This window comes from Empidonax traillii, unplaced genomic scaffold, assembly GCF_003031625.1.
Source record: "Empidonax traillii isolate 1590-97213 ecotype Southwest subspecies unplaced genomic scaffold, ASM303162v1 scaffold796:size359387, whole genome shotgun sequence".
Taxonomy (NCBI): Eukaryota; Metazoa; Chordata; class Aves; order Passeriformes; family Tyrannidae; genus Empidonax; species Empidonax traillii.
The window spans coordinates 179,019-201,452 of NW_020955989.1; the positions used below are offsets into that span (position 1 = coordinate 179,019).

Sequence of the window (22,434 nt, forward strand, 5' to 3'; positions counted from 1 at the left end):
AGTTCCAACAAAGAATTATGGAAAAAACTATTAGGTTATTTAGTTAATTTCCTGTCCTTGCAGAATAGTCCCTCCAATTACATTTTTATTCCAATTTGCTCAATGCAGTTTAAAGGCTTGGAAAAGCAGAAGCCACAGCTGTTGCCCACAGAAGGGTTTACAGTCTGGTAAACCCTGATCTCTATTTCGATACGCAAGCAATGACTTCTATTTTCATAATAGTATTGTATCATGTCTACTTAAATAATGTCCTTGCACCTCTCTATACAGTTCATATTCCTACACATCAAATGCCCAAAGGCTACATAAGAAACTCCCTGTTCTTTGTCCTTTAGTGTCTTAAAACACCTGCAACGTTTTGAGTTTGTTTTCTCCCTATTTTTTAAGGTGTGTTTTTTCAGGTGTTTGGTAGTCCCTTTGCACGCCCTGCCTTTCTGCATGGAAGCAATGCATTTTTACTGAAAAAGCAATCTGATCACCAAAATTTTGACAGCATCTTTGAACAGTTCTGCGAACTCTGTTTTTACAGATCTCTGGGACTGAAAACTATTACTGACAGCCACAGTGCCCCTGAAGGGTAGCAGAAGATACCACTTTTTCAATAAAGTGCCTGGGAAGACAAGCACAGTTCAAAGACTTGGTGACTGCATCAGGAGTATGCACTGGAAGAAAGAGAGACAGGACTGTACAAAATCTCTCCTCTCAGAGGCAGGCTCTATTAGGGGCATGGCAAAAAACGCATTGAACTGGAAACAGTAGCTAACACTCATCTATCTCCACTATTTCACTTGTAGGGTGAGAATTATAACATCACATATGCAGGCCTTTATGACTTATTTTCTGCCTTTCTGCACTCACTTTCTGCTCCCTCTCTACAGCACACATACTATACGTAAATACCCATAATATTGAAAGCATAGCCTAGATAAGACACCTCTGTTTATCATGAGATCTTTGCCTTTATACTATACTATACATCTGCAGCAGTGGAACTGGGGAGAAAATGCTGCTTTTTGTGTGAAGTTAAAGTTTTCTGTTTGCCTCCCTCCAAGAAGGCAGCAGATCCCCCCTGGTGGAAGAAACCAGCTGGATGGACATCCAGAAGTCTGGTACCTTTGGCATTAAAGATCTGGAGATACAGTAATATATTTTGGGTGCCTTCAGAAGTCACTTACCTTAGTATTAAATGAGCCAGGCATATAATGAGAGAGGCATATAATATGGTCCCTTGTGGTTATTTAGGTTCTTTGCAGTCTCATTACAAAATCTAACACAATTTGAATAAAGTGTTTTGACAAAGCAGCAAAGGATTGTGTACTAACACCCATGAATGGTCCATGTACCACTGAAGCTAAGTGAGGTTTAAAACCAAACCTTGGGTTTTAAAGCATCCTCCATTCCCTCAAGACATGAATTGGGTCCTGAATGTGATTACTTTTTTAAAATAACTGTTCCGTGTGGGTCAGGCACAATACCTGCGATTAATTAAAAAGAACACGAAGAACACAAACGCTCTATGCAGGCAAAACACTAAACCTAAAACTGGCTGATGCAACACCGCAACACTCTGAGGCAAGGGCCTGGAAAAAAAGGAAAGGCGAGCAAAGCCTCGTTTGTTACTCCGCTGAGCTGCCGGAGCTGGCGCTGCGGAGAAGCCCCGTGGGCTTACAGGTGCCTCAGCGAGAGATGTAACGAGCAGTTTGGGGAGGGAGCCCCGCCGGCTCCGGAGCTCCGAAGGCAGCGCCCGCCGCTCCCCTCAGCCCGCCCGGGCGGCGCCTGCGCGGGGCCGCCCCCTGGCCCGGGCCCCTCCCTGCGGCCGCGGCTCCCGGCGGGGCTCGGGCGGGGCGGCGCCGCCGCCGCTGCGGGCGGGGGCTCGGCGGGCGCTGGGCGGGCGGTGCCTGGCGCGGCCCCACCGGCGGAGCGGCCGCGGGAGCGCGGCCCGGGGGGGGGACTCGGCCGCGGGCGGTTCTGGCGGCCCGAGCGCCGCGCCCTTGCCCGGCTCCATGTCGGCGTGGCTCGGCCGGGCGGCGCTGCTGCTGGGGCGGCCGGGGGGCCCCGCCGGTGCCGCCGCCGCCACTGTGCCCTGGTCCTGCCTGGGCTCGCTGCGGGGCCCGCGGTGCTGCTGCCGCCGCCGCCTGTGCAGCCTGCGCGGCGGCGCCGAGGGGCTGCTCCTGCCGCGGGGGTCGCGGGCGCTCGGCACCCATCCCAAGAAGGAGCCGATGGAGGCGCTGAACACGGCGCAGGGGGCCCGCGACTTCATCTACAGCTTGCACTCCACCGAGCGGAGCTGCCTGCTGCGGGAGCTGCACCGCTTCGAGTCCATCGCCATCGCCCAAGGTGAGCCGCGACCCGCCCCGAGCCCGGCGGGGGTGGGAGGGCCGGGAGCTGAGACTGAGCCCCCGAAATTTGGGGCTCCTCCTGCCTTCGCCGAAGCGACTCCTTCGAGCGATAGGAAACTCCAGCAGGACAAGGCACCGAGAGGTGCACGCCCATGTGTGTTACCCTAATCGGATATAAATGGGGCACACGACCTGAAATTTAGTTTCCAGAAGCATCCGCAGCACCTTCAGAAGTTTAAGAGGACCCAGCGTGCCAAATCCTCAGTGTGTCTGTCGTCTCCCCCGATGTTTCGGAGGGGCGCGCGTGGCCATTGTTTCGGGATGGGTGTAGGAAAGTGTGTCTCACAAAACCCTCCTGACACCAGGGCAGCAGTAAAGTGATTTCAGACCTCTGAAGAGGCGATGGGCGGCTGCTGTTCGGGGAGCTCATTCATGAGTTACACTTCCCCGCACGGAGAGCTGCCGGCACTGCCTCGTGGAAGTGTTGGTTCTTGTGCGGGGAGGTTTACAGTTGTATCTCTGAATAGGGTGCTACGCAACGCCAACAAAAGTAATTCACAGTGATTTTTTTCCCCCTCTGATCCAACTGTTCTTGCCAACTTGACACTGTTCCTTAAACAAATCAAAACGTGACAAAACCAAATCCTCTTAATTACAACCTTCTTACTCCTGGTTCTGATCCTTAGCTGTAATGTACAATCCCTATTGCGGCGAAGATGATAGCAGGTACTTAAGAGATCAGTGTGCATTTGATCTAGGCCTCTTTCTGACTTTGATAGTGGCGTGCCCTTGGAAAGGGCATTTCTGTGCTTGGTGGCTCTTCTGTAGTTGTCTGAAAGAAGTCTTGGGTGGGCAGAGAACAGGTCCAGGGGTCAGCTATAGAAATGCTGCTTTTGTGAAGAGACAGAAACCTTTCAGGTACCTCTTTGGTTATGTTTATAGCACACTTGCATATAAACACTAGTGTTTCTAGTCAGAGAAACAATGGTTCATTTTGGGAGCATTGCTTTTGTTCTGCAGCGAGTGAGTCAGTTGTGTTTGTTTTCCAACATAGAGGGTATTGTGCTTTGAGCTGTAAGTTGACACTAACTTTTGAATACTAACAACTAATACTCTTCCCAAGTAAATCTTTCTCAGCTTCTGAAGGGTTCTTGCTGTGAGGTTTTTGTGTGAGTTTGTCTCATCAGTTATTGCTCAGGTGAAATAGGAGGAAGCTCTGTACCCAGAGAATCATGTGGTGGATATCAAAATGAGATTTTAAAATGTATTTCAATATAATGCCTCAAGGTTTATACAGAGATAAATCAACAGATGGTCCTATTTAATATCTTGTTGCTCAGATGCTGTTAGTTATAATATGAAAGTCTATTTCTGTAGCATACTCTGACTTTCCGATGATTCAGGATTTAGAAGCGTGAATTACTAAAAGCATTGTTTTAAGTTTAGAGACTTTACGGCAAGGGATCTTACTAGTAAACTGCAAATTTATTCCACTAGTAGAAATTGCAGTTCACTTGTGCCTGAAACTGTAAGTGTTGATCTCACTGGAGAGATCGTTTCAGCAACATCTCAGTTGTGGGCTCTGTAGTCTTGCAGGTAAAGGCTGCACAAAGTGTTGCAATGCCATCGGACCTCAGTCCCTGGAGTCAGATTCTTGATCTGCCCATCTGGTAGCTTGATAAGGCTTTTTTGTAGATAACCTTTTCTTTTAGCCAGCTCCATTCATGGGTTTGTGGTTTGTTGGTTTTTTTTTTTCTACCAGACTGCAGCATGATAACAACTGTCAGCTTTTACTCTAAGAAATTATTATGTCTTCCGTTGTGGAAAAAGAAAAATCATAACCTAGGAGGGCTTCTAGTAAGTCTGTTGAATAGAAACTGGAGAAAAAACTTATCTTGAAACTATTGCCCATAGCTGTTTTCTGTGGAGGATTGATATTGACAGAATTCAGATTTTATTTTAAGAAAGGCAGTGAATGTAGAGCCAGGCTCTTGAAGGTTGTCAAATACGTATCATCATGCTCAACACTAAGGAGTGCCAGAAGAAGAGAAAGTGGATAGAAGGGCTGTTCTGGAAAGAAAATTAGAGAATTTCTTAGCTACATGTTTGTATACTGTACTTTAAATACTTTATTATGTTTAGATAATATTTTTTGTGATTGCTCTTTCCTGTTGTTGAAATGATGATTGTCTAGGAATGATCTGAATAGGTGTGCTGGTTGTGAGTGTGAGGAGGAGATGAGGGGAGAGGTATTTGTGCCTTGCTTTCCAAGTACTTTCTCTGATCGTTTAGTGTCACTTTTGATTTTTACAACTCATGAGTTCAGTCAAGTCAAATGGTTTTAGAGGTGCTGGGTTTCTTCTCAATCTTCTCATTCAGTGGCAGCATGCTGTAGCTTCCTGTAGCTGATTCTTTAGCTGAGGTTGCTAGTTGTACTTTTGTGTTGATTTCCAATTAAAGTAATCCAAATGCAGCCTTCAAATTCCCTTCTCTTCCTACTGAGTAATTCCTATGTCCTGTTTGAGTCTGAAAAATCAGTCTCTCCTTGATCATGAAATGCCTATGCAGCCTTGCCACTGTGCTTAAACTTGTTTTGTACCTGTGATCTTTTCATAATTCTTTATGGAAAGTGAGGTCTTAGTCCGTACCCTTCATAACACAGTCCTTACTGGGTTAAGTTTTGACCTTCTTCCTTCACTACCTCTTCTGTGCCCTAACAGACCCCATATCAGCTAGGGGAAGCTGTCAGCAATATGGGGAGACCTGGGCACATCAAGAACCAAATGGGGCAAGTCCCTCAGCCCATTCCCAGGCCTACCACCAGAAGGATGCAGTTCCATCAACTAATTGCCCTAGCGCGAAATATGACAGGACACACTATCTGTGGCCTCCGCTAATGGCAGAGGCTGCGGGGAAACCCATCCCTTGCTGCGGCCGCTACGCTGAAGGACAGTCCTCAGGTAGGTGAGTCGTAGCTGTAACCTTTAAGTTAGGTGAGTCTCTGAAGTGTTTTTGAAACCTAAAACATCTGTTCGTGCCGTAGTCACAAAAACTGTAGGTGGGGAGAGGTTTGTGAACATGTTTCTGCCATCCCCTTGTCACCTGCCTTACCTGGGTGTTTATAGAGCTTCCAGATGCTGGGCACTAGCAGTCGGTTAAACCGTGTAGCTTATTAATAAACACTGGGATTCTGCTGTTTGTTTAAGTCCATCAGTAGACGGAGCTCTATCTGTGAGCATGTGATGGCTGAGAGCTGACAGCCTGAGGTGAATTAATAGATGTGTTTTGCATAGAACCTAGGGGGAAGATGGTGAAACTGAATCTTGATAGAACAGTTCTCAGAAAATGTTTTGAAAACTGTCCTGCTTTCGACTATAATCTGTACCTTACTATCTTAAAGTGTAGTCAAAACATCACCGATCTGTTCTTTCTGAAGACGGCTCTGAATCCTTTTCACTTGGATTTAGTTTTCCTTCTGCATTGTAGTTTGTCGGTATTTTTTTTTTCTTTCCAATCTTGGAAAGCTAAATAAGGTCTCCCATTTTCCCAGGAAGAGATTTGAAACAAAGTTTTAAAATTCTAGCTTGTGTTCTTGTAAACCTGTCAGCCACACCCAGCCACAGTAGTTGAAGATGATACATGTGGACATGTTGAATCCAAGTAATTTGTATATTTCTGTTTCATAGTTACAGGAACACTGAAGTAGCAAGTAGGCCAGGTAATTTTAAATCTAATAGTACTGCCTTCCTGTTTGTAGCAGTGGTGCCCCATAATCAAGGCTTAGTTTTGTTGGCAACAGTCAAATCTTCCTTAAAGTTGTTTCTTTCTTTCATGGTGGAGATGAATGTGTAAAATCTTACAGGCAGTACGGAGAATGATTTAATGCCTCCAGCCTTCTATAGCAATATTTCATTTGCAGGAGAGATATTAGAAAGAAGAAGTAACTTCTTTCTTAAGGGGCTTATATTTGGGGTTTCTACCTTTAGTTTTCAGTGTATGATAGGAGATGATTCATGAAAGCTGCACTCGTAAGCAGTGCAGCAAACCCGGTGACGAGGAGGAAAAATATGAAAGGGTTTGACTTTTTTTAGGTAAGAATACTGAATTTGGCATGTCTGCTGTGCCTTTATTGCATCTTAGGGTACTGTTGGTCTTATCTGTGCTGTATTACAATACTCTTGAGCCCAGTTATAACTGATTTTCATTAATAATACTAACCTGGTGGTGTCTAGGACCTCTAAGAAATCTCAGATCTTGTTAGCAAGAGAATCCATTATTTTCCCATCTTCTGTTGCAAAGACAGGAAAACAATTCCTGTTTTCCTATTTTTGCGTACAAGTACATAAAAAACATGCTATATGTATGTGTATATAATACATAAAGTAGGTATTTTTAACATGATGTATGTACATTGAACACAATTCCTTGAAAGCAGACAGTTGTATTTTATATTTTAAATGGAAGACTTTTGTGATGAGATCTCTAAATAAAAGGTTTTTTGAAGTGGAATTTCTTGTTTCTCTGTGGATTGAGGTTGTGTATTAACTGGAAGACATGCAGAGACACCATAGCAGTGCAGTCCTGACAGCTAGTTTTGTTTGATTTACAGGTCTTGGAGAATGCAGTCTCTTGCTAGATGCTCTTTGAAGGCACTAGTATGTCATACCATTCATAATAATCTGACCAAACCGGCACATTCTGATAGAAAACTTTTCGTAAGTTCAAGTTGCTGCATCTTGTTCTTGTTAAAAAAAAAAAAAATAATAGTGTGCAGGTAAAAGGCTCCACCTTTCAGTCAGGCTGACAGCTGGGGCAGCATCTCTGAGAGAATTAGCAAGGTTTTAGCCATTGTTGGGTAAAATCTTACTTTGGTGTCAAAAGAAACCTCTCTGGCTTATGATCTGGTATTAAATTCATGAGCTCTCCAGTTTACTGGAGTAGCTGAGGGAGTGTTTGAGCTATGTACCTCTACTTCCACAACTTTACAGAGAAAAGTTAATTCAAAAGAATTCAAATGTCACAAAAGACAAATGAATTTCACTCAGGTTTTTAGTCACTCTGCTGTAAAGAAGATTCCCTTTGTTGCATGAGTCAGATGCTTCTTGCTAATATGAGCAAACCAGTTATCTGCCATGGTGATTTAGAACCACTCAGATTTTAGTACCTCTTTTTTTTTTTTTTTTTGAAACTTAATCTATGCTAACACAACAAAGCTTAATTTAGTCCTCCTGGAAGTACTTGTCTTGTTTGAAGAGTGATATCACAGTGCAAATGTGAGGTTTCCTGTGGGGACTGCCCAACCTGTTGAGCTGGGAGAAGAGGAATTGATTTTGCTGTTGTACTTTGACAGGTCCCAAGGCACCCAGTGGGGACAGTTCTCTCTGCCTCTCTCCTTTACAGACCCAACATACACAGGCAAACTCCATGCTGTGTGTGGAGGAAGATCATCTCCCTCTCTCTCCCTTGCTGTGACCTAGGGGTCAAGAAACTTTTTTAACTCTAGTATTTAATTGCTATTCTAGGAAAAGGTCTCCTGGCAAACTGCTGGCAAGCATTTAATTCACAGGTTCGAAGTGCCCTGTCAAGCTGGTAAAATGACAAACTCTTGCCAGCCTGCCTGTGTAAGTCCCTTTATGTTCTTAGACCATCACAGAGTACACCAGGACTAGGGCTAATCTCACTGCTGAGTCAAAAATATCTGGTGGTGAAAGGAATGTCATGTTTCAGCTGGAAAGATGTGCTACTTCTTTTTGCTTTTGAAACTTCTTTTTTTTTTTTTTTTTTTTTTTTTTTTTTTAAATAAACCCCTTAGCGCCTGCCCAAAGTCATGGAGCCCTCTCATGAAGGCAGTGCAGAAGGAAAAGTGCTACACTGGCACTACTCGTCATTTTCCTTAACATGTGAACTTCCTGAATCACAGAATCGTAGAATATTCTGAGTTTAAAGGGACACATCAGGTTCATCAAGTCCAACTCCTTGCCCTGCATTGGACACTTTCAAGAGTCACACCATCTGCCTGAGAGCATTGTCCAAATGCTTCTGTCAGGCTTGGTGCTGTGACCGTTTCCCTGGGGAGCCTGTTCCAGTGCCTGACCACCCTCTGGGTGAAGAACCTTTTCCTGATCCCCAACCTAAACCTCCCATGACACAACTTCAGGCCATTCCCTTGAGTCCTGTCACTGGTGACCACAGAGAAGAGATCAGTGCCTGCCCTTCCTCTTCCCCTCCTGGGGAATCTGCAGACTATGATGAGGTGTCTCCTCAGGCTCCTGTTCTCCCGGCTGAATAAGTTTGGTTTGTTCAACCTGGAGAAGAGAAGGCTCTGGGGATATCTTATACCATATTCCAGTACATAAAAGGGTGTTTACAAGAGTGCTGGGGAGGGACTTTTCATAAGGATATATAGGGATAGGAGAAGGGGAAATGGCTTTAAACTGGAGGAGGGTAGGTTTAGATCAGATATTAGGAAGAAGTTCTTTACTGTGAGGGTAGTGAGGCACTGGCACAGGTTGTCCAAAGAAGTTGTAAATTGCCCCTTTCCTGGAAGTATTCAAGGCCAGGTTGGATGGGGTTTTGAGCAACCTGGTCTAGTGGAAGGTGTCCCATGGGGTTGGAACTAGATGATCATTAAGATCCCTTCAAACCCAAACTGTTCTATAATCTAGGGGCTGAGGTTTAATGTCATAAACAGGAACATTGGTGCTTAGTCACTGATAGTAAAACTATTCTGAAAATGTCAGATGTAACTGGCTACCTCTGAACCACCTGCAGCAAGATACTGTTTTCTGAAGTTCATGGTTTTTTCGCTATTGTAGTTTGATTTGCTTCCGTATTCTTAAATTTTACTTGCTCGTGTAACTAAAGCAGGTTCTAGTCTGACTTCTCTGCTTACATGCAGAAACCTTGCCATGTGTTTTTTGCAGAGGAAAGCCTGCAAACATTCGAGTGAAATTGTTGTGCAACCTAGAGAAATCCTGTCTTAATATTTATAAAGGATCTTTCCTTGCTGGTGGACACTCCAGTATTGATTGGAAGACTTTAAATAATGAATTATTGCTGTTTTGCTTTTGAAAACTTGTTGTAGCATCCAGGTATCCTAAACCACTGGTACCACTTGAGACGCCAGCGGAGGAGGTAGTGTCACCAGAGACAAGCAGTGATTTTGGTACAGTAAAAAAAACCCCAAGCAGAAGAGTGTGTTTGCTGAGACGTGTGTTGCATAAGGCCAGCAGGCTGCTGGTTTGACAGACTTCCCGCTTGCTTGTTTTGGTGCAGTTGGCATGGAGTGCTGCAAGAAATAGAAGTACACAGTTTCTGTTCATATTCATATAAAGCCTTCCTTCTCAAGAATATCAGTGATCCACATCTTTAGGGACTTAATGTGACCAAAATGTTTCAAGTGCGGGTCTTGTGGAAACTCCTGAGCTATACCATAGTTTTTAGTTAATTTTTGATCAGAGATTTCAGATTGTTAAACAGCTTCATTTATTTGAAGAAGCTCAGTGCCAGCTACCTTATGCTTTTTCCTTATAAAGTGATGTGCATTAAATTATATGGTGCAAATGTAACGCAGAAATAATATTATTGTTACAAAATCTCGCTACTTTAGTTTGCTCTTCCCTGCAAAATGTAAAATAAGATTGCTTCAGTTAAAATTTTTGTCTTTTACATGTGTTTAAGCATGTGATGAGTACAAAATAGGTGCCGTGTATAAATAACTTTTAAATCATGAATCCGAAAAAAAAATCTGAATCTTGAGCCATTGTTCTTCAATTGTGTCTTGTTTAAAATAATACATTTTATAGCTAAAGGGAAAATCTGTCTCCCAATAACTATCCTATCTGGTACAAGGAGTGCTTTTGATTTAGGTCCTTTTAGGAAAGATCACTTGAAATGCAGCTTTTACTTACAATGCCACTTAAACCTCTCAGAGTGATAGATTCAGAACATTTAGCTCTCCCTGTAACAGGCGTGAATGAAATGGATCATGTTTATTCTGTGAACACAGAGGTACAGTTCCAGTGTGTAACCTAAATTAAAAGAAAATGAAGCCTACCAGTTTCTCTTAGCAAGAAATTATTTAAGGCTGATTCATTCAACTGAAAACTCATAGCTTTAGTCAGTCTTATTATTTATTTAATCAATCCAAATACGGAACTACAGAGGCAGCTGGTGTCTCTGGGAGAAAATCTTTTCTAAAAACAAGAAGTAAATGGAAAAATGAGATAAGTATATAATGCAAGCAGAGTACTTAAGGAAGCTGTCTTGGATAACTCTGATGTTGTTTATTATTTTACAAGAATGGCTCATATGGGGAAAGATGGACAGGAATGTGTGAGCTGCCTCATGCGCCCTTTCCTTTCTTTATCCTTAAACTGGCACGGTGTTATTTCAAAAACTGAAAGCATGTGTTCTGGTTTCTGTTTTGTTGCTCTGTGTGAGAACTTCCTTTAACACTGAATGAGCCTGTTGAAATTTTTGGGATGTGACTAACCCGTGCACGAGACAAATGCTTCCTCTGGAACATGGAGAGCATTTTAAATCAAAGCCCACAAAATACTGTTTTCAACCCAGCAGAGTGCATGTTTCCTTCAAAACCATTGGATATAAAACCATAGCTGTTTTTTTCCAGTGTTCATTTACTTTGGATTCTTAGATATTTATATGTTAATTGTTGATAAAATATCTACCCTACCAGTCATAATACATACTGATATTGCTACACATTTTTTACTGCATCAGTTGCCAGTTTCCATTTGTATGTGATGGGCTCATCATATTAATTCTTTTTTTTGAGTATTTTTTTGGATTTTATTAAATTTTATTTTGACAAACTGAGATTCTTTTGGTAAATTCCAACAGGTCAATTTTTTTTAACTCATATTTATCTCTAGATAATTAGAAGGGCAGATAGGAACATATTAAAAATTATGTATTTTGAGATGAGGCGTATTCTATGTCAACTCCCTTATTAGCTTAAAGCAATCATAAGAAGCAGGTGGTTTGTTTTATTATCTCCTACTGCTTGTATCTAGGTATAAAACCTTTCCTCAGTGCTCTTAAATACTTTATGGCTTTTAGGATATCAGGAGCACAGGCATTTCCAGAATTAAAACACACCTGACTGTTTGGCAGTGATCCTGGTGAAAGGCTCCTGCATGACCTGGGGGAAGGACAAAGCTTTCAAAAATATTTTTAATTTCAGAAAGAGTGGGAAAGTTTGAGACAAAAAGGCTTCTACAGTGAGGCCAACTTGAACTGCGAGGAGCAGATATGGGTGTCTGTAGTGACCCAGGTTCTGGTTCCCAAAGCTCACTTCTTGGAGATATTCTGAGAGCTGTTGGCTGGCCACCAGCAGTTCTTTCCAAACATTCTGGGAAACCTTCAGGCAGGGTTAGGAGGAGACACAGGACATCATATGTGATTCTGTGTGACTTTTCCATGCTTTGGGTTGTGTTGATTTCCGTGCTTTGGGTTGTGTTGCCGTATGTAAAGTTGTATTGCCACAAATCTCAGGTCCAAATGCTTCCTGTGAACCAACAATTAATTGTTGCATTTTGACCTACTCCAATTTTCTTGTTTTTAGACATTATCAATTTCTGGTTATTGTACTGTTAAAGTAACTTTTTTTCCCCATGGCTTTCAATTTTTGCTGTAACTTGTCTTATACTGAGAGTGTGAATTGTCCATCTCCATGAGGATATTATCCCATTTCTCATAACAGTCTGAATGGGTAGAAATTGTGTTTTATTGGCTTTATTTGATTCTGTGGAAAACTGGAGAGAAATGTGTGTGGAACAAACCGATTTCTTTAGCAGCTGCTCTTTCAAACACTGTCAGCTTGTATTTTCAGGTTACATTTAACCTTTCAATCCAGATGTTTCTTGGCTTCAGTTAGCTCTGGCAACAGGCTGATTTTCACAAAGCACAAATAAAGATGTGTTGTTACAAATGTAAAATTAACTATTTTATTCAAGATTAAGAGTTGTAAGAATTTCCAACTAGATCCATAACCCCTCTTGCCTAATTAAGATTTTTGCCAGAGAGAAGAGATGCAGCTTGAAATTCATCCCCCTCTTCCCCAGTTATTATTTTATGGAATAAAGTAAATAAAGTGAATAAGTATCTGCAAAAGTGACAGTGGTGTTACAAATAATCAGCCTGGTGACCTTTTCCTTTTGAAAATGTTGGACAGACTTCTTGCCATTCTGTGTCCCCCTCCCTGAACAGAAGGAACGTACTAAAGGTGCATTTGTAGTACTGATGAAGCACAAGTGGCCCAGGTTGAAAATGACTGTTTTCAGTGGGAAATATATTGATTTTTTCCTCATTTATTTGGTCTGGTTTATCAGAAAGAAAGACGGTCTTCGGATTTGTAAAGTTTTCACTGTTGGATTGCTTCTCAGGGCTGGATGCTGGGAACCTGTCGTTTCTGCCTTGTTTCTGTGCTAGTATCAGTTTTTGCAGTTGCACACTAATATGGCTGAGTTTTACAGTGTTTTATATCTGACCCAGTGTTAAAAGCTCAGTTTAAAAGCAAACAAACAAAAAAACAATCCCCCCCACCCCCCAAAACAAACAAACAAACAAAAAACACCCAACCCCAAAAGGTCACTTTTATTTTTCTTTACCGGCCATGGAGGAAAAACATTCTTCTGGATTCCCCACAGGGTGTGAGAGCAGGCCTAGCTGAGCTGTGGATGAGGTGACGTGTAGTAGATGTGACTTGTCTGTGTGGATTTACCGCTGGCTTCACCCATGTTGTATTCTGTTCTTCCCCCTGTCCTGACAACCTCTTGATGTGAAACCCTCGATTCTGCTTTCCATGCACTGCTGTTCTTGGGCCTGGCTGTGTACCTGGCTGGGCTCAAATGCCACAATAAAGAAGTACCAAATAAATAATCAAGAGGGAATTTAGGAACAGGAGGAAAAGAATCAAATCACCCCTTGCAGCAGCAATGTGACTTTAGATCACTTCCAGGTGCAGTTTTTTATTTGACCTGAGGTTCTGTCTTTCTTGTTTTCTCGTGGGAAGTGCCACGAGGGTTTTTGTGCCTCAGGCGGGAGTCTGTTCTGGGATTTGTCACTGACAGCACGTGCAGTAACTTGCCCAAGTGAGCAATACTGCGTTGATCCCCCAGGATACTTTTGTAGTTTTGTCAAGTACTTGCAATTATATTTTTTACTTCAAAATTTGTCTTGTCTCTTTCTCCTTTCCTCTGGCTCTCTGCCCGGGATTATTCATTCTGGTTTGAGTGACTGCCCCCTGCAATACACAGCACTTTGCTTCAGCACTGCAAGACGCATCCTCAACCTGGATCCATCCCCTTCCTTGCTGCTGGAAAAGGGGCTGTGTAAACATTGCACAGATTCTGGAGAAGTGGAGGGAGGAGAGGAGGATGCAGGAGGCGTACCGTGATCAGCCTCCATGTCATAGCATGAAAAAAAATGGAGGGTTGTAGGTTTCATTAAGTTCTCCAGTAAATAGTGGCATTGCAGGTGTGTCACTGATGCAGATAGAACGCTAGTGCCACAGCATGCTTTCCACTGCCAAGGGGAAAGGGTTAAAGAGATTAGAGTCCAGATTTTCTCACATGTAGAAAATGAAACAGGCTTGTGTATGCACAAAACTTGGAATCAGCTGTGCTTTCGTGTTCGTAGTTTACTAATTTTCAAGTGGATTAGCAGAACTGGAGGAGAAGGGCATAACTTCAGCGCTTGTGGGAATCTGCTGTCCACTTACAGGGAAGCTGTGACAAAAGAACAGGTGAAAAAATCCTGGCAGTGGAAAGGAGAAGATGCGCAAAGTTGAAAAACAAAGACTGTCTTAAGTGGTGGAACCCTGTCTTTCATTAGCTGGCATTGGGTGATTTCCTGGTAAAGCTGAGAAACACTGAAATTAAATGGACAGACCAGATGTGTAGTTCTTCATAGAGCAGAGGTCCCAAAGCAGCTTTAGGGGAGTGTGTCACAGCTGGCACTTGCAGGGGTGTGACATGAGCCGAAGCTTGCGTTGGCTCTGCAGCTGGAAGCTGCAGGGATGCATTTGGAACTGAATCCTCCCAAGCGAGGCCTCGTGCTTCCCAAAGGCTGCAGAAATACTGACCGGGAGAAGGATTTTCCTTTTTTGTTTTGCAGGATAAAGGCAGTTGGTTGAAAGAATTAAAAGTGAGCTTAGTCAGAACTGTTCACTTATAGGAAGAGTAGAGCATGGTGGTCTTTATCTTCTGCTTCTCCTTACTTATATTACTTTATTTACAAAACCAGCAATATTAATAATTTCAGATAGTTTTTGTGAACAAGAGTGATTTTTTTTATTAGAAGTTAAAATTAACATGCAGACTAAATTATCGCATAATGCAGCTGCATGACAACCCATCAGATATTCCATATCCTTATAACAAAAAAGCCAAAGGAAAATACTATAGATGAAGTTCCATGTAAAGTGATTTTTATCTGTTTTTACATTGTATTCACTCCTTCAGCTGTTTGCCAAAGATAAACAGTCTTTTTTTGCGACTTGGCTTTGACTGTGCAGTGAATCAAATGGGGAATCAGACTAGTTTCACAGATGAAGCTTTACTAAGTTATGTGGGGAAGGAAGGAAGGTACCCAAGTGACGAATCTACTGCAGTACCTGTAGCAGCAGGTAAAGGGTTAAAAATAACTTTATTGCTACTGCATTCTGTATTTGTTAGGCATTTATATACAGAGGTGCAAATTACCAGAGTGTAATTTATGCCTGGAACTTAAATTGTCAATGGTTTCTTATGGTGTTCCTTTTGCTGACAGGTATGAATAGTTTCTTAAGGACTTCAGGGCAGCTCATACTTCCATTTTTATTGCCCCAATGCAATGAAAAATTAGGAGGAATGTAATTACACTTAATGTGAGTCTCTAACAAAATGTTTGAACATCATTCAGTTTATCTTTCCTCTCTGTCTCTTTTATTCTGGGTAGCTCTTTTAATTCTGAGACAGATGAAAAGCAATAACCTCTACATGCATTGAAAATTATTTCAGAGAGCAGCTTATTTCTGCAGTTGTGCTTGCTTCCAAGGTCGTTCTCAGGCAGGGAACGAAACTTCCTGCGCAGGAGAAGGCTGGTACTTAATAGTATTTGATTTAATAGCAGTTTATCTTCAGCTTTCTGTAAACCTCATAGTAGAGTTCTCTTAAAGGAAAAAAATAATGCCCACCAAAGACATTTAATTTACCAGCTACCCCCCTGCTGTTGCTGCACTGCTGCAGCAGCCTGCGGGTGGTGGTGGCTGTGGGAAGGGTTGTTGTCTGAGTGAGTACAGGTGCTGCTGGTGCCGGGGGCTGTGGGAAGCACTGCTGTTGTCAGACAATAAGCATCTCTTGTGGTATTAACCAGATGACTAACTTTCACTTCAAGACCCTCGGGTGCTGCAAAGGGTAAAACCTCACATTCTGTGCCTGAAAATGGCAGTATAAAGAGCGAGTGTGGTTGAAAAATCCAGAGAGCATAGCATGGACCTGGTCCACTACATCTGCTCTGAGCCACAAGCCCCTCATGTTGCTACTAACACTCAGTTTTGTGCTAGGGCAGTGGAGAAGGGAGTGTTGTGGTGTTACCCTGGGCGCTGCACGGGTGAGCTTTGTCTTCCAAGGGAATCTGCTGCTGGCTGCAAGAACCAGATCGTATGTCTGGGCTTGACAGCAAATGCAATACCCTGTTCTTAATACCTTTTTCCCACTCCCCTTCTTTCCCAGGGAAACAAGTGTAGTTTTGGGCAGGTGGGGGAAGGGCATAGGGAAGAGAAGGGGTGGGAATAAATAAGCTCATCTCTTGCCAGCTTCTCAGACTTCTTTTTGAAATAGCCTGAGGGGAACATAATCAAATAAAGTATATTATAGTTGTATATATAACTCCCTAGATATTTCATGAGCACTCGTGTAGATATCAGTGATACTTAACACAGCTCTATTTGAAGGCGATGAAAGTCCTCTAATAGATCAGATCAGATTGTGCACAGAGTGCTGATAATTAATGTTAACAAATCTTTGGTGGTGTCCCACAGAACTGCTTTTCTTGTCCTCTTACAGGAACCTGTCACAGAGACAGGCAGAAGCCTAATCTCACACTCTGATAATACACAGATACCGTGGTCTTGTTTCCAGTTCAGCACTGTTGCTCCACTGCTGCTCTGCTCAACTGCAAAGTGGTGAAATGATGGAAAGATTCCTGCCTTGAACCAGAGAGGCCCAAGAAAAATCAATCAGTGCTGACAGAGAAGTGCCAACACCTCATCTTTCTGAAACAGTTAGATGAATATATTTGGGTTAAATTAATTTCACTCTAATGTTAGTCAGAAGTACTCACCTGGCCTTTTTTTCCCAAATCTAGTGGAGAGGTGGTTAATAATCCCAGGGGAAGATTCATTAATCCAAAGATGGAAGAGTTGGCTATACCACTGGGAGGTGTTCCTCCTCTGGCTCATGGGAACTCACTTGAGCACTGAAATGGAGAGGGTGAGGAGGGAAGGAAGAGCCAACCTCCTCTTGGGAGGATGAGTATTTGATTTTTTGAGGCAGAGAATTTTGACTCTGGCAATGGCCCTCTCCAGTCAGAAAATTGCTATAGCAAGTTTATTTCTTGACAGTTATCAAGTACCTTATTTTTTTATGTTTTCATTAAGTAATAATATAATAATTTTCTTCTGGAACACACAGATCAGAATACCACATTGTTGTTCCTGCTCACTCTCCTATCAATGTTACCATGTTGTTACAATGTTACCATATAGTAACACTTCAACTGTTTTTCTGACATTTTCCATTTCTCTCTGAAGGAGACAAATTCTGCATTTCTACCCTGATCCTGCATTTTTATTACAAGCTGCAAGTCCTTTTTGCATTGTCATCATTTTAGCTGATTAACCCCCTTGAATCCTGAGGCAGGCATCTTATTTCTAATTTTTCTCAACTGCAGTTTGAGACCTTTTTAAGTAAGCCACTGCAAATCCTCCTTTGGCATGAACCTACTTGAGTGGAAATGTTGATTTTTACTTTTATAAGGCACTGATAGAGATCAGGATTAGATCAGGGATAAAGCCCTCTTAAATGTTGAAGACAGTGATTTTAGCCTCTGGATACCCGTTTGCATTTTATGCTTTTCGTAGATTTCCTGTGAGGGTTTCCACCTTAGCTCTCCCTGTTTTGTTAAATATCTCTGAAAGGATATGAATGCTCTGTCACATTTTTGGAAAGGATAGTGGGGTAAATGTACTGTAGAGTCACCGTAGGGGGTCCCAGGAATGAGCAATGCCTGAAATCCCTCATGAGTTTCGTTCAGAAGGGAACTGGTTGGCTGAAGCCAGGGAGCAAATGACACTCCTGCATAGCTTTTTCAGCACTTGGTCCAGTAGATGGAACAGAAATTTCAAATAAAGATTATAATCTCTTCTGCTACGTCAAGGTTTTTCAGAGAAGGTGGTGGAACATGATCCCTGTACAATTGTCTACAGTGCTACAGAGAACATTAAAAAAATACTATTCTATTTGTATTTATGCAGAATATTTCCTTGGACGTAGTTTTTTGGGGTAGTAGAGAAATTTTCTATCTCATCCTCTGTTCACCTCATACCAGCGCTTTGCCAGCTTTCCCTTCTGGTGGGCATGTGACTGCAGGGGCTGAGAGCCAAGTTTATATTTAGCACTGCACGAGTCAGCATCCTTTCATGCCTAATTGCTGTAGTAACAGGAAACCATTTGTGAGTTATAACAAGTGATGCAGAATTTTTCTTTGCTGTCAACTCCTGGATTATTGTTTTCCCATATGGAATATTAAGGGAACCCAGTTGAAGATCAGTGGAACAAGGTTTTTCAACCCCATATTTTGCTATATGTGCTGAGCATTTCGCGGCTTTGGTGAAAACACTGAGGAACAAAGGACAGTGGGGATGTGCTTTATGAGCTTATTCCATGAGTGAACTCATACATCAGGGTCAGAATTTATTTTTGAGGATCCTCCTCTGAACAAGCAACAACACTCATTTCTAAGCTCCAATCCAGAATGCTGGGGATAAAAATCTTTTTATGAACTCACACATAAAGGAGTACCTCTTTTTAATAGACACAACAATTTCTCTGATTTTTTGTCCTATGCAAGTGATGCTTTTACTGTTTCAGTGATGTATATCTGAGTGGTTTCCTGAAATGACCCAGACAGGAGTTTTGGAGGAAACAGATGGATGAATTTGAAATGAAACACTCTGTAACTTCCAGATTAGACACCTTCAGAGCCTAAATGGAGGTTACAAAGGATCTAGATTGTTAATATTTTTCATATTCCTCTTCCTTTTTGATATTCATTGTTAAATCATTAATCTTAACCATTCAGTCATTATTTAAAAATCTATAAAAAATGCTCATATATTTGTCTCAGATTTAACAATACTCAGCAGTAGCATTTATCTTCCTAGGGTAGCTCTGGCCATAGTACCTGCTATCAGTGTTAGTGTTCCCTGCCCCTGGGTGACAGTAACACATTTAGCTGTAAAATTTTATGGCAGTGTTAGCTGCAATTTGAATAAAACATAATACATGCCTTTAGGCTTGAAAATTCTCTTCTATGCCAGCTCTTAAAAAATTGATAAAAACTGGTGATGACAACTTCCTGGCTTTTGGCTGTTTTGTTTTGTTTTTGTTTTTTTTTTTACCAACTATCTGAATAAATGCATGCCCCCTACCTGTTAGTCAGTTGACCTTTTTTGTCAGCAAAGAGTAATAATCTTAAAACTAAATTGCAAGTACTTGGCTACAACTGGCAGAGTGAATTTGACTTACTGGATTTGGGCCAAGTTGTGGGTAATGGTATTATTTATGTTGATGGTTTTATATTCCCTTCCCTAACCTCTCCTCAGAGTCAAACTATTTTTTCAAAAAGAGTAAATATTTAGTTAGGAAAAAAGTGATACTATAAATTTAAAAAAAAATTAAGAGCATATTTAAGAAGCCGTAAATTTTTTTCTGCTCCCCAGATTTTGCTAGTTCAGGACTCATGGCATGTATTGCACTTGAACCTTGTTTTATAACCTCATTTGTGGTAATGAATATCAGTTAGAAAATAGCAGTATTCCTGACTGCACCATTTCATTCTGTTCCTTCTGCAATAAGATGAATTCTAGTATCTTACTGAATAGTGTGGCACAGGATGAACTGGTGAATGGCCATCTGAAATGCAATACTGACGTAATTCAGGGTTGTTTTCTTTTTCCCCTAGACATTTAAACTTTGAATTGTTGGATTCTGACTGAATTGAGCTCTTGAAAAGGGGTTTTGTAATTTGGATTTTTGTTTTCCCTCTAGTAAAACAAGAGAAAGACATGTTTCCTTTGCTGTACTCTCTGGATATTTTTACTCTTCTTTTCTGCTGAGTCTTGAATTCAAGTAGTCAGAACAACTTCCTATGAATAAATACCCTATTCTGAAATATATTTTGCTACCTAGAGTTTTAAAAAATTGCTTTAAAGATTTTTTTTGGCTTTCAGTGCTTTCATATCTTGCAGAGTTTTTAAGTATGTTATGATCTAAAGAGATGGTGTTGGAAGTGATTCTGTAAAGAGGTTATTGGCTTTCATGCCACAGTGGTTATTTAATTTTTTCTACTTTAATTTTTTTTCCCCCTCTCAATGTCCCAGCTTTAAACTAATCCTTGGCCTCTGCAAGTAGAGCTGAGCTGGACCAGCCCCTTCCCTGTGGTGGGCAGTGCTCTGTACCTGGCAGTGGCAGAGGGTAGTTCAGATGTTGGTGAAGTTGTCTGGAGCTCTAAAGGCTTGTTTTGGTGCTCCATAGGGAACAAATTTTTCCATGAGCCTGGTCCTGCAGGTACTGTATGACAAGGTTCTGAGCAACCTGGTCTGATTTGGCCCTGCTTTGTGCTGGGGTGGGATGAGATGCTCTCTCAGGCAGAGAGGGCGTTTCCCTGTCCAGAGTGTGCAAGGGTTGACCTGCACCAGTTATCTGAACTTCATCTGTCAGACTTCTCCTTTCCCTGTCTCATTAAATGTGTAATTATAGATTTTTTTTCACAGATTAATTTTTATCTTAATGATGAGGAAAGCTGTAAGTCAGGCACTCTTCCAGATGAGTTTACAAGACTCCGTTTTATAAAATAAAGTTCTTGCATGTGCAGCAGGAAGATGCTGTTAGAAGAGTTTCCTGTGGCTGGACAGGAGCAGTCTGGTCTCCATAGCATGCTGTCCTTAGTGACTTCTCTTTTATTTGCCCTAGTAGTGTTGAAGCACCTTAGGTGCCCTGCTTCATAAAATGTCTGTTTAGCAGGAATCTCACACTACTTAAACAGAATATGTCAATAGTTAAGTCATTTTTGCTTATACTTGATGCCCTGCTGTTTCCCTCTACCTTGCGAAAACTTGTCTTTCCTCTAAGCCCAAAGTAGTGTCCCCCAGCCTCTCTTCTTTTTCCCCCAGGGCAGTCCTTGACTTACGTGCTGAAGAAGTTTGTTCTTTTTAATTAATGTGACTTGGAACTCCCATTATTCGTAGATGTAAGAGATTTTTATTTCTTTTTTCTTCTACCAAACACTTGCCCTCAATTCCTCCTTTTGATAATAAGTTTCCAAAATCAGGTATGTACTGGGCTTTTTTTTTAAGTTTTATTTTAATAGCTGTCTCGCTACACTGAATAGAGTGTAATTATGTAGACTGATGTGTGCTATCAAACTCAAAAATCAGTTGTAGTTAAATCCACAAGACTGATGTTCTAAAGCTTTGTGGTATTTTGTGGCAAACTGAATAGTCTTTTGTACTGTGGTGGTTCCCAAAATACATGGAAATTATCTAACCTGACTATCATAATTAGGGCAAAGTATGAAAAGATGTCTTCCTCAGAGGTAGAGTGTTTCCTGGAGTTTGTCCATGCTGTTACAGCTTTTTATCATGAAATCCTCATATACGGAGAAGTAGATCTGAAGACTAGATGGTGCTGCAGCAGGGATTGTTTCAGTGGCAGTGTCACAGGAAGCCCAGGAACCACACTGGTTGGTGTGATAGCTTCCTGTCAGAGCAGAAAGCCAAGCAGGGCAGCACTCTCTGACCTTCTACGCTTGTGTTCCTGGTTTGGGGATTTTGTTCCCGCTCTGGCATTCAGCAGGATGGGGCAAGCTGAGTTTAGGGAAGCTTCCTCAGGAGTGTGATGGTGTTGGCTTAGGCTGCCTGGCCACTCCCAGGGCATCTGGAGCTCTTGGAAACAGTGACCTCAGCTAATCTCGTTGATTCAAGGTTGATTCATTTTCCCCAGTGTTGTACGAACTTGCTGTCTCTGAGAAAAGCTGCTGAAAGGGTATATATAGAAAGCTCACTCTTTATCCATGCTTCTGTAAAAGATTTGCTAAACCTGTAGGATGGAAGGAGACCATATGAAAATGGATCCCATCCCTGATCCCATCCTTCCTGAGCACAAGCTGAAAATTTTAGTTTGATGTTTTCTGGCTGTCGTGCACAAGTGATGCCCGAGGCTTCAGAAGATTGACTCTCAATGGGCTCCCATCTGTTTGCCATGGCATGTTCTTTTGTTCCTCCTCCAACCTGAGCTGTAAATCTCTGAATTCCTTGACATTTTGAGGGGAAAACAAAATAATCTCTATTTCTGTAGTATTTGGGCTGCACTTGTCCTACTTGCATGATGAGTACAACTGGTGTTTGTTGGCTTGTGTATTGGGCAGAGGGAAGAAGCAGCTCTATTAGAAACTGCTATAGCTTGAGAGTTGTTAAAGACCTTCAATTAATGAAATTATTTTGGAAGGCAGTGGCTTGGTTGGCTGAATACTGGTATTATGATCTAACTTGTTTTTTTCCTCAAAGTTACTTTAAGTGAATATTTTAGTTTCTTTACAGTAGCTTTGAGCACTGCTCAGAGTGATGCTCAAATGTATTACAGTCTGTGTCTGCAGTACTGTCTTTCCATCTCTTGGTTGCCCCAAGTAATATTTGAATACTTGACTGTTGTAGGTTCTACACGTTTTTCTATTTTTTACCTTTGCTCATAGAAGTTACCTCATCAGAAGTGTGGAAGCAACTTATCAAAAGCTCATAATACTGGAAGATAGT

The 22,434-nt window shown here is 41.8% G+C and overlaps 1 protein-coding gene across 3 annotated transcripts in view; it reads left to right on the top strand.

Annotated features, from left to right (window-relative positions):
• The first annotated feature begins 1,976 nt into the window (after positions 1-1,976).
• Positions 1,977-22,434, top strand: part of TMEM65 (transmembrane protein 65) — a 28,552-nt gene continuing 8,094 nt past the window's right edge. The window contains exons 1-2 of one of the 3 annotated variants that reach the window (XM_027901532.1): positions 1,977-2,337; positions 5,060-5,299. In XM_027901532.1, coding sequence (XP_027757333.1) covers positions 2,004-2,337; positions 5,060-5,299 — 574 coding nt within the window. In that variant the 5' untranslated portion in view covers positions 1,977-2,003. Of the gene's footprint in view, positions 2,338-5,059; positions 5,300-9,423; positions 9,505-22,434 lie in introns of all 3 variants that reach the window. The other 2 variants (XM_027901533.1, XM_027901534.1) reach the window with 2 other exon arrangements.